The sequence below is a fragment of the Anas acuta genome, chromosome 8 (genome assembly GCF_963932015.1).
Source record: "Anas acuta chromosome 8, bAnaAcu1.1, whole genome shotgun sequence".
In the NCBI taxonomy this organism is placed as follows: Eukaryota; Metazoa; Chordata; class Aves; order Anseriformes; family Anatidae; genus Anas; species Anas acuta.
In genome coordinates, this window is record NC_088986.1 from 4,170,875 (window position 1) to 4,198,071 (window position 27,197).

At 38.6% G+C, this 27,197-nt stretch overlaps 2 protein-coding genes and 1 long non-coding RNA gene across 10 annotated transcripts in view; 2 read left to right on the forward strand and 1 right to left on the reverse strand.

The window, feature by feature from the left end:
- LOC137860572 (uncharacterized) overlaps nucleotides 1–9,128 on the reverse strand; it is a 96,103-nt gene extending 86,975 nt beyond the window's left edge. For all 3 annotated transcript variants that reach the window (XR_011099019.1, XR_011099018.1, XR_011099017.1), the window contains exons 1-2: nucleotides 8,997–9,128; nucleotides 1,624–1,795 (exon numbers count right to left, since the gene is read on the reverse strand). This is a non-coding gene — a long non-coding RNA (uncharacterized lncRNA). The remainder of the gene's footprint in view (nucleotides 1–1,623; nucleotides 1,796–8,996) is intronic.
- LOC137860568 (CARD- and ANK-domain containing inflammasome adapter protein-like) lies at nucleotides 1,788–7,753 on the forward strand. Its single transcript, XM_068690939.1, has one exon. It carries the CDS (start codon nucleotides 5,027–5,029, stop codon nucleotides 7,286–7,288), a length of 2,262 nt encoding a protein of 753 aa, XP_068547040.1. The 5' UTR covers nucleotides 1,788–5,026; the 3' UTR covers nucleotides 7,289–7,753.
- MYSM1 (Myb like, SWIRM and MPN domains 1) lies at nucleotides 9,033–26,672 on the forward strand. Of its 6 annotated transcripts, none has more exons than XM_068690936.1 (21): nucleotides 9,033–9,246; nucleotides 10,250–10,325; nucleotides 10,503–10,573; nucleotides 11,644–11,721; nucleotides 11,853–11,879; nucleotides 12,453–12,531; nucleotides 13,210–13,308; nucleotides 14,139–14,902; nucleotides 15,828–15,958; nucleotides 16,786–16,889; nucleotides 17,868–17,945; nucleotides 18,972–19,060; nucleotides 19,341–19,395; nucleotides 19,479–19,529; nucleotides 20,212–20,286; nucleotides 20,673–20,861; nucleotides 21,180–21,312; nucleotides 22,556–22,661; nucleotides 22,784–22,838; nucleotides 23,361–23,393; nucleotides 23,891–26,672. In XM_068690936.1, the coding sequence occupies exons 1-21, from the start codon at nucleotides 9,116–9,118 to the stop codon at nucleotides 23,900–23,902; spliced, it is 2,436 nt and encodes an 811-aa protein (XP_068547037.1). In that variant the 5' UTR covers nucleotides 9,033–9,115; the 3' UTR covers nucleotides 23,903–26,672. The 6 variants fall into 6 exon arrangements, with proteins under 6 accessions (XP_068547037.1, XP_068547036.1, XP_068547035.1 ...); XM_068690935.1 differs by having other exon boundaries at nucleotides 9,034–9,246; nucleotides 22,781–22,838; XM_068690934.1 differs by having other exon boundaries at nucleotides 9,034–9,246; nucleotides 23,361–26,672.
- Nucleotides 26,673–27,197: the final 525 nt, after the last annotated feature.

Here is a 27,197-nt window from a genome sequence, read left to right on the forward strand (position 1 = left end):
TTTCAGTAACTAAATGCATATTTCATCGTATCATTACTAATAATTTTTCTGTTTGTTTCAGGGTAACTTGTTCCCTATTTAATATGTCTCGAAACAAGCACCTTGCTTTTCCTTAGCTGTGTGAAGCTAAATTAGAATGCTTTTTCTCCTTCTACCTCTGCTACATTGCTTCTGGGAAAACTACCTGGTGAGTAATTCCATGGAGAATTTGGAAAAATACCGAAATCTAATTACTCAAAAAACCTGAACGGCAAAAAAAAAGCTGTCTAAGTTGTTTGGTCGCTCTTCTAAAACCTCACTAATATACCCACGGTGAACTGAAAACCAATCCTAGTCCTCACTTTGGATGATTTATGTAATGTTGGGCCTCACTTCTGCAGTTCGATCCGGACACACAGTCTGCTCTCACGGCATTCACAGCCATCTGTGGCACTTCCCCAATGGGTATTACCCACTTACAGTACCCCAGGATGGAATCTCATAAAAGTACAGACTCATCTTTGGGAAAATAACATTTGGCATTGCAGAAGTGCAGCACTTAATGGGATCTTCATTTGTTTATTCTTGAGGAAATAGTATTGTAGTGTTAGGATAACATTGTTTGTGACCTGTGTTGTAAATAGAATAAAATACCTGAGTTATTGTATCAGCTGTTGTATTGTTACTTAGTATTTTGAAGGCACCCATGACTTTTGGAGGAGGCTGGGGAGCCACACTGTCTGCGAGGCAGCTTTTTAAGGACGAGACCTGGCACGGGGCACTCGGCAGGGGTGGTTCAGCGCTGCCAGCCTGCGAGCTGCGGAGAGGATAAGATGGGAGCCCAACGCACGGGGTGAGGTGCAAAACACGAGGCTGGACAGATCAGCTTTCCCCCCTCCAGGAGGCCCCAGCCGGGCCCCCGAAGGCAGGCATGTTCTCGTGTGCCAGTGCCGCTGGGAGGATGGCACTGCTCCTGGGAATACCTCGCGTTTAAATACCAGCCGGGCAGAGACTTCCCAGTACCAGGAAGGCCCCAGGTCTGCTCTGGGCAGAAATGTGACTAAACACAAACAGGATCGCTCCGTGCCAAAGCTCCCCTTTCGACTTCCCTAATTTATTGTCGTTAATCTTCAGGCAAAACCAAGCACTACACTTTGTCTCTCTCGCAGACATTCTGACTAGTCAGCTTCTCTTCCAGTGTTATAATAAGTCAAGCACACTCTAATCATCACCACGAACACTTCATACGCTGCTGTTTCTCAATCTAACTATACCTAAATATAGTTCAACCTCAACCAGCCAGGCCACACTTAGATTTCTGGTTATCCAGAACAAAGCTTTATTCCTGAGCCATGTTTGTTAATGACAATGCCTTGATTACCCAGATACGTTTCCCCATCCCTTATGTTTAGATAATGACGTTGGCTTTGCTATCTCTTACAAACTGGTTATTCTACAGTGAGATATGTTTCCAATAAACAGCTGGCATTACTACAAACAATTGTCTGCAGTGAAATTAAAGCACATATTGGGAAACATAAAAATATCACGGTGAGCGAAACCGTGTTATTAATGCTTGGCTTTCCATCACTTTTGTCAAGAAAATGCCCAAGAGAGCCCAAGAAGTTACTGGCAGTCACTCACTCGGCTGCAGCACATGCAGTTTCAGCAGAAGGCAGTAACCGCAGCTGGAGGTTCCTCGCTGAGTGGGGAAAGCCTCAGTGGAGAAATGGTGACCTCTGCAGGTCCCTCAGTCCTCCTCATCGCAAATGGTGGCTCACCAGCATGCAAGGTGTAGTTTTGGTTGCTTTCATCTCTGAGAAATTAAAATAAAGAAAATTAAACGTCTGTTTGATGATGGCATTGCAACATAAAATAGGCTCGAAAACACGGGCACGTGTTAATTTAAGAAATAAATGTTCATCTCTGAGAAGGCAGAAAACAATACTTCAAAGGACAAAAACTTCAAAGCGCTCTGGAACTTCAAAGCGTTACACCACCATTAATAAACACACAGGACATGTCTGTGAGGTAGAAAAAAATTTCCTTTTTGAATGCTTGTGTAAACAGGGTGCTGAGATTAAGTGATTTGCCCAAGGACACAAGTAGCAAAACTGAGACTCCACGTACGAAATAACTGGCTCAAGCCTCCAACCAGCGACAGCTGGGTTAAAATGGTGATTAGATGCTCCCTAATTGAAATCGCTCAGCAGAGGCCAAAATGCAGATCTTCCCCATCAATAGCATCACCTGCCCTTTTCCAGGCCTGCTCTAAACTCTGTCGTGTTGCTCTCAGCTGACGCCCTCCCACAGAGTACACACACAGATCTATCTGAATTAGGTCTTTTCTAGGTAAACTTACATTTACACAGCCTTGCTTCTGCATTTAACAATGACACGAGAGCTTATGGTGAAGAATGTCAGTATTTCTGTCAAGAGAATCTGCTCACTACAGGCTTCTTGGCAACACTTAATTAAAATACCAGCAGCACACCTACAGCACGGAGTTTCTCCGATGATCCCCCTGAAGCTGAACCTGCCCTAGTCCCAGCAAGAAAAAAATCTCCTTGTGACCCATAGACAACAAATATAAGTAAAAGATAATAAAGCAGGCCCAAGATCTGCCTTAGTAATATGAAGTTTTGCCATTCTGACTTTTAATGAAGAGCTTCTTGGTGATCCTACACGTGTGTGGTCTCATGCACTTAATTAAAGGATGTGCAGATGTGGAACTTTAATATAGCTTCCTTCTCTAAAACATTTATATTTCAAATGAATGGGGTTAATAAGTTCAAAAGATATAAACGGAACGTGTGCTTCAAATAGCCCGTCATGAATATCTTTTCTTCTCAGCTGCTTGGGTTTTTATTCTTTTTTGAGGTCATTGCTGGAACAAAGACTTAGTTCTGAAAGTACTTAAAACGCTAATTAAAAAAAATAAAGGATTTTAAAATGTAATTTCTGAAAATTAATCCCTACAACCTGCTTCCAAAATTTTATTGACACACACGGTCCTTGTTTTAACACAGAATTTCCTCATGTCACATGCATATAAAGAACTTTTTAAAAAAATATGCAAAATCACGTTTTGAAGCCTAGGATTTGCATCTAGTAACAAGTAATTTACTGCATATTATTTTCCAAAAATAAAGTCTCACAGTGGCTCTAAAAGAGACCTTGCATGCATATATTGTTCAAATGTTCCTCCTCAAGGCCAGTGAAGAGTACTGCACCCTGTAATTAGCACAGTTTACTGGGACAATTTCTGTGCTCAGCGCGTTAGGAAATTACTGCCATAATACTAGGCTCTTAAAGAATATCACAATTTCTGGTTTTAATTTTTTTTCCGGAGCTCCAAATTTTTCGTTTGCCTTCTTTATTAACAATACTTATTAGCTCTCGTGTAACATTTTCCATTGATAGAGCTCAAAACTTTCCTGTGAGGGCAATCAAACATCACTACCTCTGTTGTGCACTGGAACAGTAACAGTGGAGGAATAAAGATCCCATTGCAGCAACCTTTAAGTAAGGACTATTAATTTACTCAGGACAGATATATCTTCAGTACTTTGTTGAGTCAGGCCTGAAGATTAAATAATTTGCAGATCACAGGCTGAGTCATTAGCAGATTTGGGAGCACAATTCAGACCTCTGACTCCTTACAATAAACTCGACTTTTCCATGTTAAGTGGTAACAATGATTAACTAAATGACAAAAGTTTTGCTGTTCTTGGTGTAGTGCCCTCCTTTGCATTTCAGAGGAATTATTGGGCTCTTGAATTGGCTGTCAAATTTGCTGACCTGGTAACTGGCTGGCTTTCTAAATATATATTAAAGTCTTGCTTTTCCTGGCTATTTCTTTATTATTTTTTTAATAGAATAAATTTTGTAATCTTACTTATAAAAATAAAATCAACTTTAAAAACAAAATCTTATCAGTCATATTGTACATACTATTAAAGAAAATACATGCAAAGGTAGCAGGACCCAACAGAAAGGGCACTGAGCAAAGAAACAGTTGGCAAAATTTCCCATTTGCTTAAATAAGGTCAAGCTGTCAGCTTTTCAGCTCATTTTACTTCCAGCTCTTACAGAACCCTGTCATCTTAATTTCTCTCTCAATTGTTTTCTGAATATGCAGATGATTATTACTGTATTTACTTCTCTCCGTGAGGGATTTAAACACCAATAAGTTAAATTAATTACAGCTAGATTCAAAGGTCCTACTCCCATACTGGAGACTATACATATTCACAGATTTGAAGCCTTACTTAATTATACTTTAAACGTTGTGTCCTGAATCACACACCTTGATCCACCTCACGTAAAAGAGTTATGTTCCAGGCAGGCTTTAAGAATGACAAGCTAAAAAACCTTACAGTCAAACACACCTCACAGACTGAAGTTGTAACTCATATTAGAAAGGCTGCAATGCTTTTTATAACCAGCTGCCTTAGACAGCTTATTTTTATCTCGATCTTCATGTTTTCATTTCATTACATTATAGGGCTTTCACCTACCTAGCTGGCAACGTGTACTCTTTCATTTAAGACGGTACAAAGTATGCAATCATAGCAACTGTAACTACGCTGCTGATTTTCTTTTGTCATGTCTAAAAGACTGGCCATTTCAGCACCTACAAAAAACAGCTTGGCCCAAAGGAACTTGATAAACCCAAGCCTTCTATTAAAATACCAGCTTCACAGAAGCGTTTTTTTCCTCCCTTTTTTTATATTAAAAAGTCTGGAAGAAGTCTCCCGAGTGGATTATCCTTATAAACCACTGATTTTTGTTTTGTTACTAAACGTCACTTGTTGCTAAGGAAGAACAGAGAAGATCAAAGGACTTTAACAAAACTGGAAAGCTAAAGGTGAGAGCGTTTTGCTTTCTTTCTCATTCTTTCAAGATTTATCACTGAACTACAACAATTGCTGGTTATAGTTCTATAAAAAAGACTGCATGCAGAGATGTGATCCCACTTTGCTACTTCGTCCTTAACTCCAAACGTCGAACAACAGCTCAGTTCTCTTTGCTTATCAATGCGAGCATGCATTCAACCAGCCTGTTCACAAATCCATACGCAATCGAAGTCCTACGAATTAAAAGAGAGGAGCTAATAGAAGGCATAAATGACCCAGACCACCTGCTGAACTGGCTGATAGACAATGGTGTTTTTTCCCCGGAAAAAAAGATGGTCATGAGTTTCTACAGGACACGAACAGAAAAGAACTCCCGAGTTTTAGACATCCTGATTTCTCAAGGCGAACGAGCCTGCAGGCTCTTTTTTTATCCTTGTTTAAAGCAGGTGGAGCCAAAACTTTATAATGAGATGAGAAAATATGTCAGCGAAGTTAATGACAGCATCAGAGATGCAAGAAGACAATTGGTAGGATACTTACTTGAAAAAGACAAGGTTTGGTTTGAAAATAGAAGTGAAAGGCACAAGGAAAAAAAAGAGACTCCTAGAAGAAAAAAGCAAGATTGGGCTATTAAGACCAGAAAAAAAGAAACTCACCTTTCAAGAGCAGCAAAACCTAGAAAAGGTCGTTCTGATAGAGGCATCTTTGGTGCAGTTGCTAAGGGCTGTCTTTCAGAGATAGAGAAAACACTGAAAGATAGTGATATTAACGCACTGAACTCCTCAAGAGAAACCCTTCTGCATGTCGCAGCTGCTAACGGACACCTAGCAGTAATGGAATATTTGATCAGCAGAGGCGCTAAGCCAGATGTGAAGGACAAGAAAGGAAGAACACCACTGCACAGGGCTGCCGAGAAGGGCCACGGTGATGCAGTGAAAGTGCTTCTGCGGTGCGGTGCTTCCATGTACAGCTTGGATAAAGAAGGCAAGATGCCACTTCATGTGGCCGCGCAGAACAGCCACGGTCACGTACTGACAGTGCTCCTGAGGGAAGAGGCAAGGAGCTACAGGAACCAGCACAACTTTTTGCACAGAGCAGCTCTTAAAGATGAGAGCAGTCTGGTGGAAAGGCTTTTAAAGAGCGGTGCCTCTGTTGATGGAAAAGATGAAAGAGGACAGACCGCTCTCAGTTATGCTCTTTCTCAGGGGTTTGAAAACACTGCAAAAGTGCTGCTAGAGGCTGGAGCCAGGGTTGATTCCAGCATGGCTGAAAGAGCCTTCAACAGCAACCACCCATCCATCTTCAAAGTGCTGCTGGAATATTCTAAAGATCTGCCATCTGACCTGATGGAGTCAGCTCTTTTTAAAGCTGTACAGAAAAATCTGCACAGCGTTGTAGCGGCTTTAGCTGACCGAGGTACAGATGTGAATGCCTACAATGAAATGCAGTACACTCCTTTACTCCTGGCGTGCGAAACAGGCAAGGCTGAGTCTGCAGAAGTTCTTATCGAAAAGGGAGCAAGTTTGGGTATAAAGACTCCTGCTTCAGACTCAGCTTTGCACTTGGCCGTTCAGGCTGGGGCTGCCCCCATCACAAAGCTGCTCCTGCGCAAAGGGGTGGAAGTTAACCTTACGAATCAGGCGGATGAAACCCCGCTCCATGTCGCTGCACTGCACGATAAAGCAGCGTTAGTTAGCCTGCTAGTCAACGCCGGGGCCAAAGTTAATGCTGTCACTAAGGAACTCGTGACTCCTCTGCACGTTGTGAGTCAGAGAGGTAACACTGACGTTGCCCAACAGCTGTTGCAGCACAAAGCCAGTGTTAATGCTAAGGACAGGCAGTCAAAATCACCTTTACATTATGCTTCTGAAAAAGGAGACGAAAAAATGGTGGAGATGCTTCTGGATGCTAACGCTGACCCCAACGCACAAGACAAAGAGAAAAGGACCCCCCTGCACGCTGCAGCTGAGGGAGGACATCTCGGCGTCGTCAGAGTACTCTTGGCTACAAAAGGAAGACTTGGGGTTAAGGACATGCATGGATGTACTCCTTTGCACTATGCGGCCATCAAAGGAAACACAGAGATTGTAAAACTTCTTCTGACATCAGGGAGAAATAAGAATATTGATGACAGAAACATTTGGAGAAAGACCGCACTGCATATTGCAGCGGAATATGGACACGGTGACTTGATAAATTTGTTACTGAGTTACGGGGCAGCCATCAATGCTTTAGACAACAGTAAGGACACTCCTTTGCATTGTGCTTGCAAGGCCGGTCATTTAAATGCTGTAATTTCCCTCATCAACTGGTCACAAGGAGAAAAAGCAAACCTACTGGCTGCTAACAGTCTCAAAAAGACCCCGCTGCAAGTAGCAGAATCTAACAGAACAGAAAATCAGGCCCAAATTGTCGCACTTTTGAAAAAGAAAATGTTAATAACAAGATGAATATGTAAAGCACACATTTAAAAATGTAAATGCAGAGTTATTCTTTAAAATAATTTGGATTGCGCTGTTGCCCAGTATGACTGAAAATTATGTTAGGACAGGCAGTATTAAGTCAGTAATCAAAGGAGGCCACGGAAAAAGCCAAAAGCTGTATCTTAGTGTTGGTCAAGTTCAGATTTACTACAGCTGCTTCTTCATGCTAACAAATCCTGTCACAAGGCTTGATATAATCCAACCAGGAGAGTGGTGGGGCCTCAAAGCTTTGCTACAAGAGTGTTGCTGTCTTCAGGGCACTACTGGGCTCTGCACCAATGTTCAATATCGGCCTGGACCCTCTTTGGATGTGTGTTATACCCTATCTTGTGACTTTAACATAACCTAGGATTATAAAAAATCGATTTCTGTCTTTCATTACAGCATTTGGTTTGTTTTTGTCTCTTTTTAAGCAGAGAGAATGAAATCAACCTACCACATTTTCTGTTTATCAATTTCACTTCGATTCCACCACAAAGATGTTCAGAATAAAAAGGCTACAACAGAATTTACTGGATCAAGGCAAAGTATTGGTACTGCCATCTCTTGGAACAGAAACATGTTCTCAAGGGTTCTGTGCTCATTTCCTTCCCAGTGACAATGGGCCTTTCACGCTTCCCTTCACTACGTGAACAGAAGCGCCAGCACATGAAGGGCCAAATGCTTCTTGCAAAACGGAACAGGTTTAAAAGCATGTGGGGATAAAACTGAGATTTTTATGGCCATGTTACAGTGCTTTAAGGAGAACAACGCAATTCTGCTGCCATCTCCCAGATGAGAGACCTCAGTGCTCTCCATCTGAAAGGAAGGTGTGGGGAGCTGGGGTCGGTCTTTTCTTGCAGGTAACTAGTGACAGGACCAGAGGGAATGGCCTCAAGTTGTACCAGGGAGTTTCAGGTTGGAACTTCGGAGACATTTCTCCTCACAAAGAGCAGTCAGACATTGGGACGGGTTGCCCAGGGAGGTGGTGGTGCCACCATCCCTGGGGGTGTTCAAGAAAAGTTGGACGTGGTGCTTGGGGACAGGGTTTGGTGGTGACAGTGGTGGTGTGGAATGGTTGAACCGGATGATCTTGGAGGCCTTTTCCAACCCTAACGACTATAGGCTTCTAGGATTGTACTAACAGACGTGACCACACGGCTGGAGGCAAAAGGCACCTCAGCACCACAACGAGGTCCCTCAGCCAGCACGTAGCCCTTTGGGGCCGGGCAGCCTTCCCTCTTCCCTCACACAGGGACCTGCCCGGCCATCACCTCAGCCCCACGGGCTTCCAGCCCCACTCACCCTGTGGACATAGAAATGTTTTTGCAGAGTTACACTGTATAGAGGAAAGTAATATGGTACTGAGATATGCTTACAGTGATAAGAAAGCTTAGCAGGCAACCTTGTAAAATGCAGACAGCCAGACTCCTTGGAACAATTAGTGAAAATCACGGTGTTAAGTCAGATAAGTGAAGAAATATTACCACTTCAAGCAGTAAAAACGTCAAAAGAAATTTGAAATTTAACAGGCCAGCAACTGAAGGCTATCTGTGAAGCATCAGATAGATTGTGAACCTGGAGTACCCACTCAGTGGGGAAACGGGAGGGTCCTCTCATCGAGAAGTACATAAACTGTATTTTGGAGCTAGTAGGTGTGCTCGCGAATAAATTACTACTTCACTGAGAGCCTCACCTGAGCCTCAATTATCGGCTCCGCAGTGTTTCTCACAGCCCCGCCGCCACCTCCCCGACTCCGCCCGGCTTCTCCTCAGGGAGCGCCCTCACCCCGGCAGCCGCGCGTGCGCCGCCGCCATGCTGCCCGCGGCCCCCCCTCAGCCTCCCTGCGCCTCGCGAGAGCCCGCGGCCGCCGTGATGGCGGCGGAGGAGCCTGAGGTGGACGTCGAGGGGGACCCGGCGGCCGCGCCCGGCGAGGGGGAGCCGGGGTGAGCGAGGCGCTGCCCCCGGGGGAAGGGCTCCGGGGTGGAAAACCGGGGAGGGGGGCGTTCGGCCACCCCGTTGTCGGCTGGTCTTGAGGGGTCGCGGTGTTTTGGGGTTCCCTGAGGGGTGTTCTTGGTGGTGGTGTGGGGATGTGAGGGGTCGGGGGTGAGGGTGTAGGGATCCTGTGCTGTTCGGGCTTCTCTGGGGGGATTTTGATAGCAAGTGATTATATAAATTGCCGGGGTGGTTTTAAGGTAGGAGGCTGTCCGTCAGTGGTGGTCTTCTCAAAGTAAAAACCATTTATTTATAGGAAAATCATCACCTGGGTGAGGTCTGTAAGAGTACTAGCCACCCTATATGCTCAGGTTCTATTAAATCTTATGTACCTATGAGCACTCCTCTAGAAGAAAACATTTTTTTCGTTATAAGGGAGTGCTCTTACCTTATGAGGGAAAAAATGGAGAAATGTGGAGATACCACAAATCAACGGCACTATTAAAAAACATAGTTCCCTTATTGCAAACATAGTTCCCTAATTGCCCATGAATGCCTGGCACCATTCATTTCTGTGTAATTTGCAAGGTCCCTCCTGCCTGCAGTGTTTTTGCATGAGATTTTTTGCTACTTGGGGTTCCAGTGGTATCTCAGACACTTCAGAGGTGAGATGTTGCTGCTGAGAGCGTTAATAAAGATGGTGAGGGGGGGTTTATGCCGTGTGTGATCATGGAATCATAGAATTATTGAGGCTGAAAAGACCTCTAAGATTATCTGGTGCAACCTTTAACCTAGCACTGCCCCTTATCCCTTGGATCTCATGGAGTATTATGAAAGAGTAACATTACACAATGGTCTGCAATGGATGGCTTTTCGTTTTAGTATCTCGTTCTGCCATCTTCTGTTAATGATTTTGTTACTTAACTGTACATTTATTTTAATTCTGACAGCATTCATTTTGTTTGAACATATTTGCATTGGTTTTGAATACTGGATTTTTTTTATTTCTTTCAGAGAACATGAAAGTACAGCTTCAAGCTTGCTGCAGGACCACTATCTTGATTCATCTTGGAGAGCTGATAACAATCTTGTAAGTAATTCTAAAACGAACAGTACTTATAGCAAGGTTATCACAGCTTTGTTTTCTCCATTCTCTTACATGCTACATGTTCTCGTATGTGCTGTTTTAGAATCTATATTGATTCTTGGTACTCAAATAACAGTGTGACAGAATTCAAAGATTAAGAAATATTTGTATTGTTTGCAGCCGTGGACATTGGATAGCAGCATTAGCGAAGAAAACAGGGCTGTCATTGAGAAAATGTTGCTGGAGGAAGAGTATCCTTTTCCTGATGTGCCTTTATGACTTTTTTTTTTCTGTGTGACAACAGAAAACTTCTTATTTCCAAAGGAGATGGACAAATTCACATTTCCTTGTGAATGTGACTGAAACACTGTCACCTTGTAGGCAGTAGGCGGATTACAGGAGTCAGAGAGGATCCCTTAATTAAATGATACAGCTACCCCTAGCTTGCACTGATGCTGCAAAGTCTTTGGCTTCTTCACAGTCTATTGACAATACCTAAAAATAGTCACAGTTACATAGTTTACTGGTTAGAAACTTAATGTTCTTGGGTAGTCACATGGGAGGGAGGAAGAGACAGCTGGAAAGACATTAAGGTAGTGGCAGGGATGACTTAAACTACAGAATTTGTAGGCCTTATGTAGGTAGCACAAGTTCTTCTGACTTGTTCTGCACTTGCGCTGTTCACTGTCTGTTTTGTTTTATTTTGGTCTGGCTACGTGTATACTTTGACAGGAACCAAGATGAAATGGATGAAATGAGTAGAAGGAACAGCTTCTTTTTTTTTTAATTATTTATTTATGTATTTATTTATTTAAGTTTTGGCTGAAATATTCTTATCATTTCTAGTGTTTCTAGCCTAAGTTGACCTCAGCATTCAAGGGTGGTGAAGGTAGTACTACTTGTGGACCAATTTATATTCATGTTCTTTTTGTGATTGAGTAATACTCAGTAATAAAAGAAACAAGAAAATAAAGCAACAGAATCAATTATTGAGGATTAATTTGAAAACAGATAAGGTATCAGTACAAAGAGAAGTACTCAGTATGGTTTCTACACCAAAAAAGAAAAATTCTGTTGTGGAAGCAGGATACCTAGTTCACTCAAAGTAAAGCGAGCATGTGGATTCAGAAATCAAATACCCCTTCCTTCTTTGTTACTAGTGGGAGTATGTGAAATAGTGTGTATTTCAGTTTTGAAAGCCATATGTGCGGTATTTCTACAACAGAATGATTATGAACCAGTGTAATTTATATAGTTTTTAGAATTCTCACATGTACTGCTATTTTTTATACCTTGAAAGCTTTCTTAATAACAATTTCAGATATTATTTATCTAATAAATCACTTTCTGAGAAAATATGGCTCAATCAAAAGGAAGCAGAGAAAAGATCTATGAAAAGGTAAGCTGTGTTCTAGAAAAAAACCTCAGATGATAAGGAACTAAAAGTCCTTCTACAATAAGGTTACTTGCTGAGATATGCAATAGCATCACAATTACTAATTTTAATTTCATTCTGTTTTGTATTTGCAGTCCACATAAGAAAACTGGAAAAGTCATGTACGTACACTTTAATAAGAGCATTATTTTTTATTAATTTTATATATTTTTTATACATTTTATTGATTTTATAAACACTTTAATTGAGTCGCATTTTTCAGTGTGGCTTCTGATTTGTTAAGATATAGTACCTAAAAAGTAGTTCCACAAGATTAAATTATCTGCACAAAACTATTTAAGGGATCTTTCAGAACACAGAAATGTTGTGTGTAGTAAGAGGCCTGTAGTAAAATACATGCATATATACATATATATGTATGTGTTTTGTAGCACAGTGGTCCTTCTAGTTTAAAAAAAGTGTTGATTCAATGGGCTTTCTTGCCTGAACTTCTCTGTTTACTTGTTCTATGTACTTCTGCATTGTTAGTTACTGACAAATGTGTTGGTTTGAATCTTCCTTTGTGTTAGAGAAATTGACATAATTCTCAATGTTCAGCCACATTCATGCTTGAAACAATACCTTGAGCTTTACAGGAGATGAGCATTAGTTCTCTTGTCAGAAGTTGTCTTCAGTTACTGGGATTTGAGAATGCTTTTAAGAAACCACTAACTTCGGTTTCCTTTTTGTTCTAGGGTGCGATCACCTACAAAATCCACTAGCTACTCAGTAAAGTGGACATCAGAAGAAAAAGAACTGTTTGAACAAGGACTGGTATGTTTGTGTTTATATGTAATACCTTGTTTAGATATTACTATTTTGCTGATGAAGGGAAATTAATGATAAGTAAGCTTGTTATATTTATCTGCTTCTGCTTTTTCACTTCTAATTTGCTAAAAATAATTGCCACCTACTAAGGGTGTAATGATAAATCAGATTTATACTGATGAGTTGCCAAAAATGGTTCTGTTTACCAGATTTTGTTTGTGTGATTACAATTTGAGATCACAAAGTATCTCAAACATTTAGCTTTATGAATTGTATAATCATATTGCTGTAGTAAATTACTTGCTACATTCTGTAGTTAAAGCAAGTCAGCTAATAAAGTGAAATCTGTTAGCTAGTATTGCTAGATCTTTAGAGATGGTATGCTTGTACGGTGTTGAATGAAGTAGGGTTTGATTCAGCAAGTACAAATTTATTTCAGCAGGATTCCTTGAGTTAACAAGCAACATAATTTATAGCATGTCTGTACTGAGTGAAGAACAGCAATAATTCTTCCTGCTAGATGCGCTTTTTTTCCTTGGTAGAATATGACTAGTGAGATTCTTGGGCTTAGTTGTACTAAATGTGTGATTGTAATGAATGATTGAGTTTTTAAATCCTTCTTGGACATTAACATTACAGACATTGCACTTTGAGGCTGGCTAACTTCAGTGTGCTCTGTACTAGGTCAAGTTCGGCCGCCGGTGGACAAAAATTGCCAAGCTGATTGGAAGTCGCACTGTTCTACAAGTAAAGAGCTATGCTAGGCAGTACTTTAAGAACAAGGTAAGCAGTATCTCAAGTATGCTGTTGTATGAGTAGTTTGGTTTTCATCTGTTTTCAGGGTACTGCTGTCAAAGTACCTAGTCTATTTATTTTCATATTCAGAAAAGTAGAAATGCTATTTGCAGTTTTAAACATGAAATTAGAATTTCAAATTCCTAGAAAGACTCCAATATTTTTATTGCTGGCATAACTAAACAATGTGAAACAATGTGTAGTATAGCTGTAAGTTCTTATGCTGTTGATTTTTAGTCTGAAAATATTCATTTTCCACACTACAGCTTTACTATGTGAACTACAATGAACCACGCGTTCATTGTAGTTTTAGCTTTAGTTGCATTTGAAATTTTAGGGGCTTTTTGGAATTACTCCTACTAGAAGGAATTTAGAACTACTACTATTACTAGAAGGAATTACTACTGTCTGTTTTTGAACTAAACTAAATGGTGGTAGAGTTTGGCTAGTATACCTATAATGCTGTGTAAAAGTTGACTGGAATAGATTAAAATGTGTTTAAAAAGTTAGAAAGTAACTAAAAACTAGTAACTAGAAAGTTAGAAAGTAAAATTTCAATGAGGAAGAAACACCTCAATGTTTTTTCTTGATTTTTTTCTGAGATGATGTTATACATAATACTGAGTCAGCTTGTTTACCTGCTGGCAGTGCTGATTGTGGCTACCTGTTTCAGTCATAAATCTTTGTCAGCCTATCAAACACCTCTTTTCAGAATATCTGTCTGCTTTTCAAGTAAAATAGTTCTGACTCTTTGGGAGGCAGAGGGGATTGGTTTTGTTTGTTTTTTTCCTCCTAAAAGTTTTTTGTACTTTCCTAAGGCAAAAAATGACGAATCTGAAAGAGAAGAGCAAAATCAGTGTGGTAGCAGTCTTCCTTCTGAAGATGGGATAAGGGTAGAAGCATGGTCATCTGGAAACTTGAGAGGCCGTGCAGACCCTAATCTGAATGCAGTGAAAATTGAAAAGCTGTCAGATGATGAAGAAGTAGATATAACCGATGACACGGATGAATTATTTTCTCCTACATTCCAGCAAGATGCTGGAAAACCTGAATTATCTGTGATTTCAAGAAGTCCAGTTGAAGAAACGAAAGGAATGGAACACGTTTTTCCATCTGTTGGACACAGTTCTGCTATTTCTTTATCTAAAGAAGATTCTCAGCATACCAAACAAGACACAGCGGATGTGTTACTATTTCGAGGTGTCGCAGCAACATGTTCTCAGCACAGGAACGGTGATAAATCTGTGAATTTAGATTACCAGCAATGCAATAATTTTATTGAGAAAGCTGAGCAAGGCAGAACAGAAACATCTCATGGGTCTAAACAAGTTGCTGATCAAGAGCTTAATGAGGAGCAGAGAGACCTGGCTGATAACGGATTGCTTTTTCATTCTCCCTGCCAAGCGGATGAAGATCATCAAGAGGAAGCAGAGGAGCTTAAGCCACCTGATCAAGAAGTGGAGATTGATAGAAGCATTATCCTGGAAGAAGAAAAACAAGCTATTCCTGAATTTTTTGAAGGGCGTCAGGCTAAAACACCAGAGCGTTACTTGAAAATTAGGAATTATATTTTGGATCAATGGTAAGATGCGTTAATTTTGCTTTCTGAAATAAGGGATTCAAATCATAGAATCATACAATAGTTTGGTCTGAAAGGTACCTTAAAGATCATCTAATTGCAACCAGTTGCAATATCACTCGTGTCCTCCTTTGTTGGCTAAAGCAGTACTTAATACCAATAGCTTACTCTGAAAAGAATGCAAGTATTTATGTGGTAGCATTCCAAAGATTACCAGTGAATAGCCCTGATTATTAACACTTCTTCTAACTCTTCCATTTTTTGTAGCATTCTGGAAGCTAGGCAATGGAAATACTTTGAAGAATTAGCAAAAGTAGCATCCTATACCAGAACAAAATGCTTCTGTTTTGGCTATGCTTATTTTCCTTTCGATTTTTTGTCATCCAATATATAAGAAAGCATTTATGATTTATTTCTTCAAAATATCTGTTTAAACTCATTCCATAATGGTGTGTAGTTCTGCCATCATAGAAGGGCAGCTAGAAGAAAGTGTGCGCTACAGAAAATATTCTTGAACAAAAAAACTTCAAATTAAGAATCAATTTGGAGTATTGCTCATACATTTGAATATTTTATGTTCCATCTGCAAAGAATCAGCTGAAGGAACCTTAATGATCTGTGGTAGCAGGCTAAACATAGCTTGTTACTGTTTTGGTTTACGTGCTTGTTGGATGGTTAGCTTGCTTTTTAGTAGAAAGAAGTACCAAGTCTAACTGGGTTCTTGTTGAGTGGCCTTAGTATATTAACAGCTTATTCTAATTGAAGTTTGTTTTGTGAAACTTGTATTTTTGCTGCAATTGCTCTGCATGGCGTGTACATCAGGGAAAAAAACATTTTGGTGTCTTATCTTAACCTCAGAGAAGTCACACGAGTCATCCTCTTCAGTGGTTTGTTTTGTGATTTGATGATGTGTTCTACTTTATTTTAGGGAGAGATGTAAACCCAAATACCTGAATAAGACCTCAGTGCGTCCAGGCCTGAAGAACTGCGGTGATGTTAACTGTATTGGACGGATCCACACATACTTGGAATTAATAGGAGCAATTAACTTCGGCTGTGGTAAAAAATATTTTAGTGGAATTGATTCATAGCTTAAATTCTGATCAGTGCTTCTTGAGAGCATTTATCGTTGGCTGTCAGCTTTTCTATTAAAATGAATGTTTTCATGGAAAGGGTGAACGTGAAGGTTGGTAAATACATCTTCAAAAGTCCGAGTTGACTTCAGTGAAGCACAGATGACTGCACTTAAGCAGAACCAAGTGTCCATGTGGATAATCTTTTAACTTCTTTGCTCCCTGTGCTTTAAATGTCTTAAATAGTAGTTGTTTTATTTAGGTTCTGTAGCAGAGTGTTAGTACCTCATTTAGTGTGAAGTCCTGAGACATACTGTATCTGAAATTCTGCCTTCCTTCTCCCAAAGATAGCATTAGAGTTGCTGTTTCTTTTCCCTACTTTCCCATATTGAAGCATTTCCTAAATAAAACAATGTTTTTGTCCTGAACTACTACTTCTTTAACAAAAATCAAACACTGAAGTCAATTGACACATTAAGAGTATGTACACACTTAAAAGTTTCTGTCATTAATGCTCAGTTTGAGAGGCTCTGTATTGGGTTAATTTTGGTTCAAAGCTGGAGGACATCTAGGAAGAGAGGAATTTCCTAAGATAAATTTTGTCTAACATAGAAGTTACTAGAAATTAATTAACAATAAGGAAGGAGATTTTCTGTCTTAAAAATGCTGTGGTAGCGAGAGAAGACTACAATCAGTCAGTAATATCACCACCAGGAGATGTCATTTCAGTGTGTTGGGTTCTTCTTTATGGCATTTGCTTATCACTTCATGCTTTCCTGAAGTACAGCGTGTATCTGTTTATCTGTTCTGCAGAACAGGCTGTCTATAACAGGCCCCAACCAGCTGATAAAACACGGTCCAAAGAAGGCAAAGACACAGTAGAAGCATATCAGCTGGCGCAGCGTTTGCAGTCCATGGTACGTTTTTGGGGGTGGGGGAGAAGAAGGTGGGGGGGGGAACACTTAATGTGTAAGTTTTTTCATTTTTTGTTTTCAAGGCAGGGCATCTCAGGGAACTTCTTTTGTTTGGTTTGCTGTTTCATTAGGATGCCCTTCAATGCAAGTGTTAGTCTTAAGTAAGTCCTAAGTTAGTCTGAAGTCTTTCTTTCTGACAGGTACCTGTCCTAATTTCTCTCCTGTTGTACAAAAATAATCTCTGATTTCTCTTCAGGTACTTATGTTTCAGTCTTTTCCATGTAGCCCCAGCCACTTTTCTCCATCTCTCTATGATTTATTAGTCTAAATTAGCCAGAAAACAGTGGAGTGTATTGGTAGTATGTGATTAAGTTGCTTGTGTTTTAACCATTAAGTATACTGTGTATATGATATTACTTCCTCTGTGCGTAAGGCTCTCAGTTAAGCACAGTAATAACTCATTCATAATTACACGAGTTACAAATGCTTGCCAGATTTAATTTTCATATTTGCATTTAATGTAGCATTTTTAAGTACTTCATACCAGAGTAAATCAGTTGATGAGACGAAAACTAAATCAATCCCACTTAAAAAAATAAAATAAAAAATATGAAGAACAGTAGCATACAGTAGATGTAAACGTACTGGTTTATAGCTTTGTGTTGTCTGTTGTAATTTGCAGTTGGATAATAATGTGCTGTTGCTGCCAAGGTTGTTGATTTTCTGTGGAGCATCATCCAGGTGTTTTTCTTTACAGCCTTAAAAACTGAAAACTTCACTGGTGATACTTCATGGCAGATTGCAAGCTACTTAATTCTGGAGAACTCCGGGCTGTTTTTTCTCTTGTGGAAATATGTCATAGTGTTAGTAAAACTCATGCAGCAGTAACCTTTTAGATTATGCTCTTATGATTGATTAAATGAAGCAAATGCATTTTTTCAGAAGTTTGATCTTTCACTCATGTTGATTTGCTTGCTGCAGCGTACAAGAAGACGGCGAGTGCGAGACCCTTGGGGAAACTGGTGTGATGCTAAGGATTTGGAAGGACAGACATTTGAGGTAACCCCTTTTTTTAAATTCTATTTACAGAAGTAATTCTTGGTAATGGCTAGCAGGTGGTGTTGCATCAAATATTACACAACCATTTTCCTCTTATAGGTGTTTAAATTATTGGTTCTGCAACGGCAAAGCTAAAAATAATGTAGCAGTTGTTACATCTGCTGATAAATACAACTGTGCTTGGCTGTTTACAAAGGTGTTCGTGTTGTGAGTGTGTATGGACCTACACAATTTTATGCCTGTTCTGGCCTCTTTGCCTTGTTTTGTAGGAGACTTCACGACCCTTTATTTTCAGTTATAGAAAAATTGTTTTTGCTTCATGTTAAATAAAACCTTTGCATGGCGGGGGATAACATGAGTCAATCCTAAGGTTAAAATACTAAGTCATCAAGAATCAGAAAAACCTGAAATGAATTTCTGTGGTGATTCCTTTTTCTTGTAACTTAAAATAACTCAGTCTTATTTCATTACAAAGTTCAGTTTTTATTTGATTCGAAATTACCATGAATCTGACAGGAAAATATTGGTTCACCTTTTCCTTAAAAATAAATAAATAAACAAATAAATTACCTGATTCTTGTTTTTTATTTTCTAGATATTTGAAAGCTAAATGAGATGACTTTCTACTATTATTTAATAAATAAATAAATAAAAATAATCGCATACTACAGTGTCATAGTTTACCTTTCTTCATAGTTTTGCTTTTTGCAAGATATGGCTCTGGGTTGAAAGAAAAATCTGAAAACATTAATCCCTGAAAAGGTGTCACGATAAACTTTTCTCAAAGAGAAAATGTAAGAAATGTAATTCTCTCTTCAGTTTTGTAGACCAGGTCTCTAATTATTACTTTCACGCTGTTTGATTCTGCTGTGGCTATTGCCTTCTATCTTGAGTAGTCCTGTAACACAACAATTGGTAGCATATCAAGAGGACACTGATAGCAAGAATTCATTTTGGCCTTGTCTTAGAACCACTACTGAAAGAACATGTAAGACATCAACAGATTAATTTTATTTTTTTTTTTAGCATCTATCTGCTGAAGAATTAGCAAGAAGAAGAGAAGAAGAAAAACTTAAACCTGCAAAATCTTCTAAAGGTTCAAGACAAATAAAAAGGTATTTAAAGTACATCATGTTCAAAAGTAGGTCCAGAAATAAAACAACTGGCTTGCGTGGCGTCAGGCTGGAACAAATAACATGCATGCATGTCAAAATTTTAGTACTAAAATTCACAAGTGTGGGTGGTGAGGTTTCTATACTTGGTGGAAGCCCTCCTAATATGGGATGAACAAATACAGTGACGAAGATGTTCTTCCTACACTAAAGAGACAGTGGGAAACTAGGAAAGTTTCCTGACTGTCCTACATCTTTAGAGAAATTTTCTTTCATTTTATAGTTCCTTTGATCCCTTTCAGCTGATACCATGCTGTTTATTCACTGAAGAAAAACAGGTACGTATCTAAGTGAATAGCTGAGAATGCTTTGTTTAGTTGAATTACTTTTCTTATACTCATTATTTTGTTTATCATTTCAGGAACCTTTTCAGGTGAAAGTGTCTTCAGAAGCACTTTTAATAATGGATTTGGTGAGGATAAAGTTTTTATCTTTCAGAAAGCTGTGATGCATATGTGTGTGGTTTTAAGTTTTGTTTTATTTTTAATGGGCAATATAAGAAGATTTTGCAGCACCGTATATAGGTTAACTTCTTTCCATTCAGACCTAGACGTGACAGTCCAGTATTAAAGCCCCAAAAGATTAATGCGTTTTCTGTAATGTGCTTAGTTTTTCTAGAAGGTAAATGGTTGGGCGCTGATAAGAGTGTTAGGACTTTAATCATAACTTACTAAAAACTACTCTCTAAAATAGTTTGCCATTTTGAAAGCTTCTCGGTTTGTTTTCTGCCGCTCTGGGTGTTTACAGAACAACGTGTCTTTTAATATCAACGCGTTGCACCAAAGTTTTGTGCAGTTGTTCAGTACATCGCAGCATTGTTCAGGCTTTGTTTGAAGCTAGCTCACTTTATATATGGAAGAGTAATAAAGATGCACAATATCCATGTGTATAATAAACAAATGTACCCTTTCCTGCTTATTTCAAATTGAAACACTGGCTATTTTAGAGTCTTTATTAGTCCTAAGTTTTCTTTCTAAATGTCATTGAGAAATTACTTCATTGCAAATGTGAAAGCCAATGAATGCATTCTATCATGTGCAAATCAAAGCTAGGAGAAATTATACAACTTTAATAATTGTTTGATATCATTTTAGCACTCTCATGTGTCTATGGCAGAAGTAATAGGGTTACTAGGTGGAAGATACTCTGAAGCTGATAAAATTGTAGAAGTAAGTGTTTATCTTTTTTCCATTTCCTTTATGACATTAAAACTGTTTTGATAATATATTTATTAATTTCACAGAAACATAGAATCATAGAGTGGTTTGGTTTGGGAGGGACCTTGAAGGTTATCTAATACCAACCCCCCTGCCATGGGCAGGGACACCTTCCACTAGACCAGGTTGCTCAGAGCCTAAGGGCAACTACTTCAAGCATATTAAAGTTACCCTTCCTTACTTTAATCTTCAAATGTTATTTATGCTTCTGTTCAAACGTTGGCTTGTCAGCTCTTTCATGAGGAAGATCTGGTACTGACTCCTAAAATTCTTTAAGTGAATTTTATGTAACTGATTCAGATTTCTTGCATTTATCCATCTGGAGACTTTTTCAACAGGTTTGTGCAGCGGAGCCGTGCAATAGTCTCAGCACAGGACTGCAGTGCGAGATGGATCCGGTATCGCAAACACAAGCCTCAGAAACGCTTGCTGCCAGAGGATTCAGTGTTATAGGGTGGTACCATTCCCACCCAGCGTTTGACCCCAACCCTTCTATACGAGATATTGACACTCAAGCTAAATACCAGGTACTTACCGGTCTGTACATTAATAATAAATAAAAAACAAAAAAGCCAACAAACCTAAAGCCCCTCTGGTATTGCAATGTTAATGCACATTGCTGCACTCATGCATATTAAAACTGTGTTCACAAATTGGTTTGTAGCTCTGCAGAGCATGCGAACATACAGGTGGTTTAAATGAAGTTGAACAAGTGTTAAACATGTGAACAAGTTTGCCAGATTTTTCAGTGTTTTCTGACTTGTCTATTCTATTTTTTTTTTTAATTTCAGAATGCTGTTGTGAAAAAGACTTTCTTATCTGTGTGGTTTGTTTGTTTGTTCTAGAGTTATTTCTCCAGGGGTGGTGCCATGTTCATTGGAATGATTATAAGTCCTTATAACCGAAATAATCCTCTTCCGTACTCTCAAATGACTTGTCTAGTAATTAGTGATGAGATCAGTTCTGATGGCTCCTACCGTAAGTACTGGTTTACCCATTGTTTTAATTTTTCTTTTCCTTTTGGATGCTAAGGGGAAAATGTTGCGTATCCTTCAACTGGGGCTTGAGAAACGGGTGTATGTTTGGTGCTAAGGGAGGAATTCTACTGTACAAAACCAAAACTTTCACCTAAAGAGTAATCTTGCAATCCCTTGCTGTTGGGACAAAATTTACAGCTATAAGTAGACAGATTGTATTTCCTGTGTACTAACATCACAGTATTACCCACACCCTGGTTAGGAAATAGAGGTTGGGGCAAGGGTCACTATTATTTATGTGATGTATCCATATGAATAGCTGAGAAACTGTTTCACATGTATTGCTAAGTCTTGTAAAGCAGCAGAGTTTCTAATCCTTTGATAGAGGACAAAGAAGAATTATAGCAAAGACTCCGCTGCTATAGTGGCAAAGAACTTTTACTCCACTAATTTAACGTACAGAAGGTTAAAAAGTCAAACTTGCCAGCTGTCCACGGAAAAGCAGGTATGAAAGACAAATTGTCAAGCAGATCCTAGAAATGGTGTGCTGGCATGAATCCCAACCTAAGATACAAGGTATAAATTGTTGCTTAAAAGTATCATTGGCATTTCATGAAAACAGAATGTCTTTCTTGAATAGTTAAGAACACATAAGATGTATGGAATTTCAAGTGTTGATCAGATACTCGTTCCCTGACATTAATCCCAGGGTAATTCCCAGGATAGCAGTTTATGGCTGTATTCTCTGCCTCCTCTCTGTCCTCCCTTCCCCTGTTTTAAGTCCTGATTTTTGTATCCAAGCACGAAGGATTTCAGTATTTTTGGCAAGACAGTAGAAGAGGCCATGTGACCTGAAATTCCTCCTGTTTTTTTCCAGTGGAAGTAAGCAGAACAGACAATGGAGGCTTGCTTCTTAGCCGTAGGGGAAGTGAAGTGGTGGCCACATCTGTGCAATAATTCTTAAACTACCAAAACTAAAAGTAGTACTAAATTCTATATTAAAAAAATGATTAATATTGCCATTTTTCTGTTACACTGTGGATTTCTGTGTGCTTTGTGGCATGAGGAATTGCAGAGGATAAGGAGGAAAGCAGACTTGTTGCCTACTCCTATCAAAATTAAATTCACAATGAAAAATGTCATGCTTCTACTTCAGCCTCCTTAAGCAAGTCATGGGTCTTATAAATAGCACACGTTATCTATAGGAACATAAAGAATGAATATTCATGTTCAATTGATTACAGGCCTGCCCTACAAATTTGAAGTACAGCAGATGTCAGAGGAACCTCAATGGGAATTAATATTTGAAAAAACAAGATGGATAATTGAAAAATACAAATTCTGTCACAGGTATACATCTGTTTATATTATAGCCAGTTTAGAATTTCTGTGTATTTATTAGTGGTGTTTCAATGGAGACATAAGTCTGCTTTCTACCCTTCTGCTACTTCCTTTTTCTCTTTCAACAGCAGTGTCCCCATGGATAAAATTTTTCATAGAGATTCTGACCTGACTTGTTTGCAGAAAGTAAGTTTTTTGCTTCTTTGAATTTTCAGTTGTAATGTTTTGTAATTTTAAATACTGTTTAAAATACAAATCTCTTTGGTATCATGAGATGTCACAATTTTAAAAATCAGATGTAGACTAATAGCTGTAAATTGGTTTTAAAGAACTTAATTTACAAAATAATACACGCCTTGCACAAAAGAGACTATTTTAATCTTTTTTTGTCATAGCCAGTTATTGAGCACTGATCACAAAGTAAGATCTCTACGTGTTGTTCCTCTTTGTACGATTAGTTGTAACTCATTGCTGCTATGACTGGGTATGCATCTTTACCAATTGTGTAAGGGGAGAAAAAAAGAGAAGCCAAAAGGCCCAGGCTAGAAGAATCTGGAATTTGTTCCTGTGTGGCTGTTCTTTTCTAAAACTTTTGTTGTTCAGTTAAATGCTTTCTGTAGTGAGAAGGGGAAAAAACAATACCTAGTAAATATTCATCAGCTAGAAGGAATAATAACAATTTTTAAATTTCATTTTTCTTTTGCGCAGCTTTTGGAGTGCATGAGGAGGACTTTAGACAAGGTAACAAACTGCTTCATTGCTGAAGAGTTCTTGACTCAAATAGAAAACTTATTCCTCTCCACATACAAGAGTGAAAAAAAGAGTAATGCTGAAGAAAACAAGAATGAATGTTCAAATGAATCGCCAATGTGACAGCTTAAACAAAACAGAACTGGACTTCTCTTTTTTTTTCTTACTTCCCATTTTCTTTTCCTCCTGACCCCAATTATGTCAACTTTCAAAATTATTACCATTTTAATAGTAACAGTCAAAGAATCCTGCATCATTTTATTGTTATGGCTTAAAGATACCTTGAAAAACTGAGTGTGATCTGACTACGTGAAGAACGTTCAGCAGTTTGCAAAAACCAAGTTATCACAGGGTTAGTTAATTACCACAATCTGCCATTTGGGAAGAAGGAGTTGAGTGCTGTGATTCAATCTTCATGGAGAGTGCATCCTGTCTTCTCTCAGTTTTGGAATTTTCTTTTTTTTTTTTAATTTTATTTTAATCTGCAGGTACACATTTGATGCTCAGTGAATTTGTTCCTTAATGCTCTAGAGTTTCGAAGTTTGAATGAATTCACAGAAGAGGCGACCACTTCACTGAAATGAAAAATTGTTAGCTCACTCGTTTTAAATTTTCCTGGTATCTGAAGGTTTCTTCAGTTTTGCTTTACTTTATCTAATCTATTGTCATCCCCCCAGTGATCCCTATTGTCAAGTAGCTTTTTGGCATATTCTTTGCCACCTTGTATCCATGTTTGCTGGGGAAAGGCTGGCAAGTTTTTGACTTCTCATTACTAATTGTGCTTGTTTCCAGTGGAAATGGTAACTCCTGTTTATTACAGGTTACAGTCTTTCCGATCTTCCATTCTACAGGAAGATATCTTGTTCTGTTAGATCACTATGATTTGTCCGCTTCTAATTGCCACTGTTTCCTGTGGAAACGAGCTCTTCATTGATGGCAAGCTTAATGCAACAAGCAGAAAAGTATTTGTCTTTTTGAAGGAGGGAAAAAAATAAACCAAGAACAACAAAACAAATCCCTACAACTTTTCAGTTTAGTTCTCTGTAATGTGCAGGTCAACAAGAAAACATACTGGTTCTATCAGTTCGTCAGTTATGATTTCATATAAGTGTAAATTCAGATAAATTAGTCATAAACAGATGGATCTTCATTTGAGAATTTTTCTTGATGGTAACTTGCATGAGCTCCATGAGCTATATCACTGAATCTTCACAGAAAAATGTGCTTTACTTTTTGTTCTCTAAATCTCTAAGATGAAATGTGAACTGTATACAGTTACTACTATTTACAGAGACTTATCTTATCTTGGACAAAGTTTCTCAAGTATGTCTGAAATATATTTGAAAACGTGAAGCAAGCAAGAACTTGAGTTTATACCTAGAGGGTATAAATTTGAGCTTATCCTAGAGGGGATGAAAATGGACTTGATTCTTATTTGAAAAATACAGATATACATATATGCTTCAATATATATAAGTAGAATATTAAGATTTTATATGTTTAAATCTTTAACTTCATCTTTTCATTTGTATAAAGATAAATAGAGTTTGAACAGCTTTAAAATTGTAGAGTTGCATCCTAATGAGGAAACTCCTTTGCAGAAGTTGAAATTATTTTTTTAATCATGCCTCACATTAGTCTCCGGGTTCTAAATGGAACTGCAGAACATGATCATATTAAAATATGAGCAATTGATGATGATCTCAATGCAGATTCAAGAGATATGGTCTTAAAAATATTGGTGAATGTTCTACTTTCTCTTCTCTGTCATAATCTCCTTGTGCACAGCTTCAGGTCCCACTTCTGTGTATTATTTACAATCCATCTATTTAAGGCATGTTGGCTCTGTCTGTATATTCTAAAGCATCATCTTTGAGACTTCCTAATGAAAAATACTGCATGGCTTTCTGTATTTCTCATTTAGACTGCACTCTTGTTGACAAAGTATTTTGTCCCTACTTAGTTTTGGAGCGTTCTACAGTATTAAGGTATTCTGTTGCAGCTTTGCATAGGGTACTGTAGAAAAATCACAGGGTCTGTATGTACTAAAAGCTGTAATTACTTCCAATTTGTAGAAAGAGAAAGTTAAACCTCATGTAACAGCAATATGAAGTAGGTAATGTTCTTTGTCCGTATGTGGTATATTTCCAACCAGTTCAGGATGTTACCACTGTTTGGTAATGCTGACATCCAATGTGCCAGCTGCTTTTCTGTTTACTAATTAAAGTGAGTTAAAGCAATGCGGTTGTATTAATTGGAGTTAAGTCATGAAAAGTCAGAAAAGTTGAGTAAAACATACTTCTGAAGCAGTTAGCCTCTTTGAGAAGAGGATGTTGTGTATCAACTGCTCAATACTGCAGAAAGACCCCAAATTTCCCAAGAGTGATTCTTGTACCCAAGGTTATTCATTGACAACACCTCAAGGTGGAAGTGGGGTGGAGGGGAAGAAAGTAAACTGCTTGTATCACTGTAATCCCAAATTACCACACAACGTCATATGTGAATTGAAAATACCGTATCTGTTGTGCTACCTACTAATTTTGTGGGCAGGAGACCTGGTAAGAAAATAACTAATCCGCTTTTGATTTTTGGCTGTGTGACTAATAATGTGGGTTTGGAAGTCGCATGCTTCTGAGGAGATAAAAATCTATAATACTAATGCTGTCAGTTCTGCTACAAGATATATGTAAGGCATTAAATCTTTTTCTTGGAAAAATCACTTTTAACCAGCTATTCTTTTTATGCTAGCTTTCCTTTAGTATAAATATTGTGGGCTCTTATGTTTTTTTTTGTTTGTTTTCTTTTATATAAGACCACTTGTTATTCCTAGCCAAGCCCTCAAGAGAGGGGAAATGGTTGAATAACAACTGGAATGATGAAATTTAAACTGGAAGAATCAACAGGGGTGTGTGTGTATATATAAATATATATATAGTGTGTGTATACCTGTGTCTGTATATCTTGGGATATATATTTATTCTAAGATTTAGCTTCTGGCAAACATCACTTATGGGCATTTGTTGGCCAAGTCAAGTTTTGCTATTATTGGCAGTGCTTTTTTACAGGTATTTATGCCTTGTGTTCATGAAGAGGACAGGAGGCTTGCCCATTATTTCTTGTTCAAGTAACTTTCCAAGAAGTGGTTGGTTGAACGCAGAGAAAATTAACATTGCCAATAATATTTTGACCCTTTTGCTCACTTCTTTGCTATTCCTCACTGATGGTCTACAAAGGTCTACTAATAAAGGCTCTATGTTCAGTACCTCAAAAGATGTGTTCGAGATTTGTGATAGCTTCTTGCCTCTTGAACATAAGATCTGGTATTTCTTCATTCTAAGTCAGTACCAACAAAGTGATCGTTTAAGTTCAATACCACTAGAGGGAGCTTGGTCACAGCTGATAGAAAGCAGTAAAAGTAGAGAATAGAATAAACATGGTTGTGGTCTTGAAGTGAGAGCTAAAACTATTCTTACTAATGTATAAAAACTTTTAGCTTATGATTAATATTTATTCTGGGCGGTAGCTGTGTATCTTACTGCTTTCATTTGTTCTTACAAACCCTCTGCTTTGGTCTCCTTCAGAAAATCATCCCATGATGGTTTGAGGCAAGGATGCTGAGATCAGTGTCTTCCAAGCTGTTTTCAGATAAGGTGATCCTTCAGGCAGAATTGTGAACTAATATGATATGGCTTGGGGGTTGCAGTCATGTCATCAGATCTGGGTAATGAATATAGTGGTCTGAATGATCACTGGAATTGCCCCAGTTGCCACAAGTTAATTGTAAAGGTGGTCATG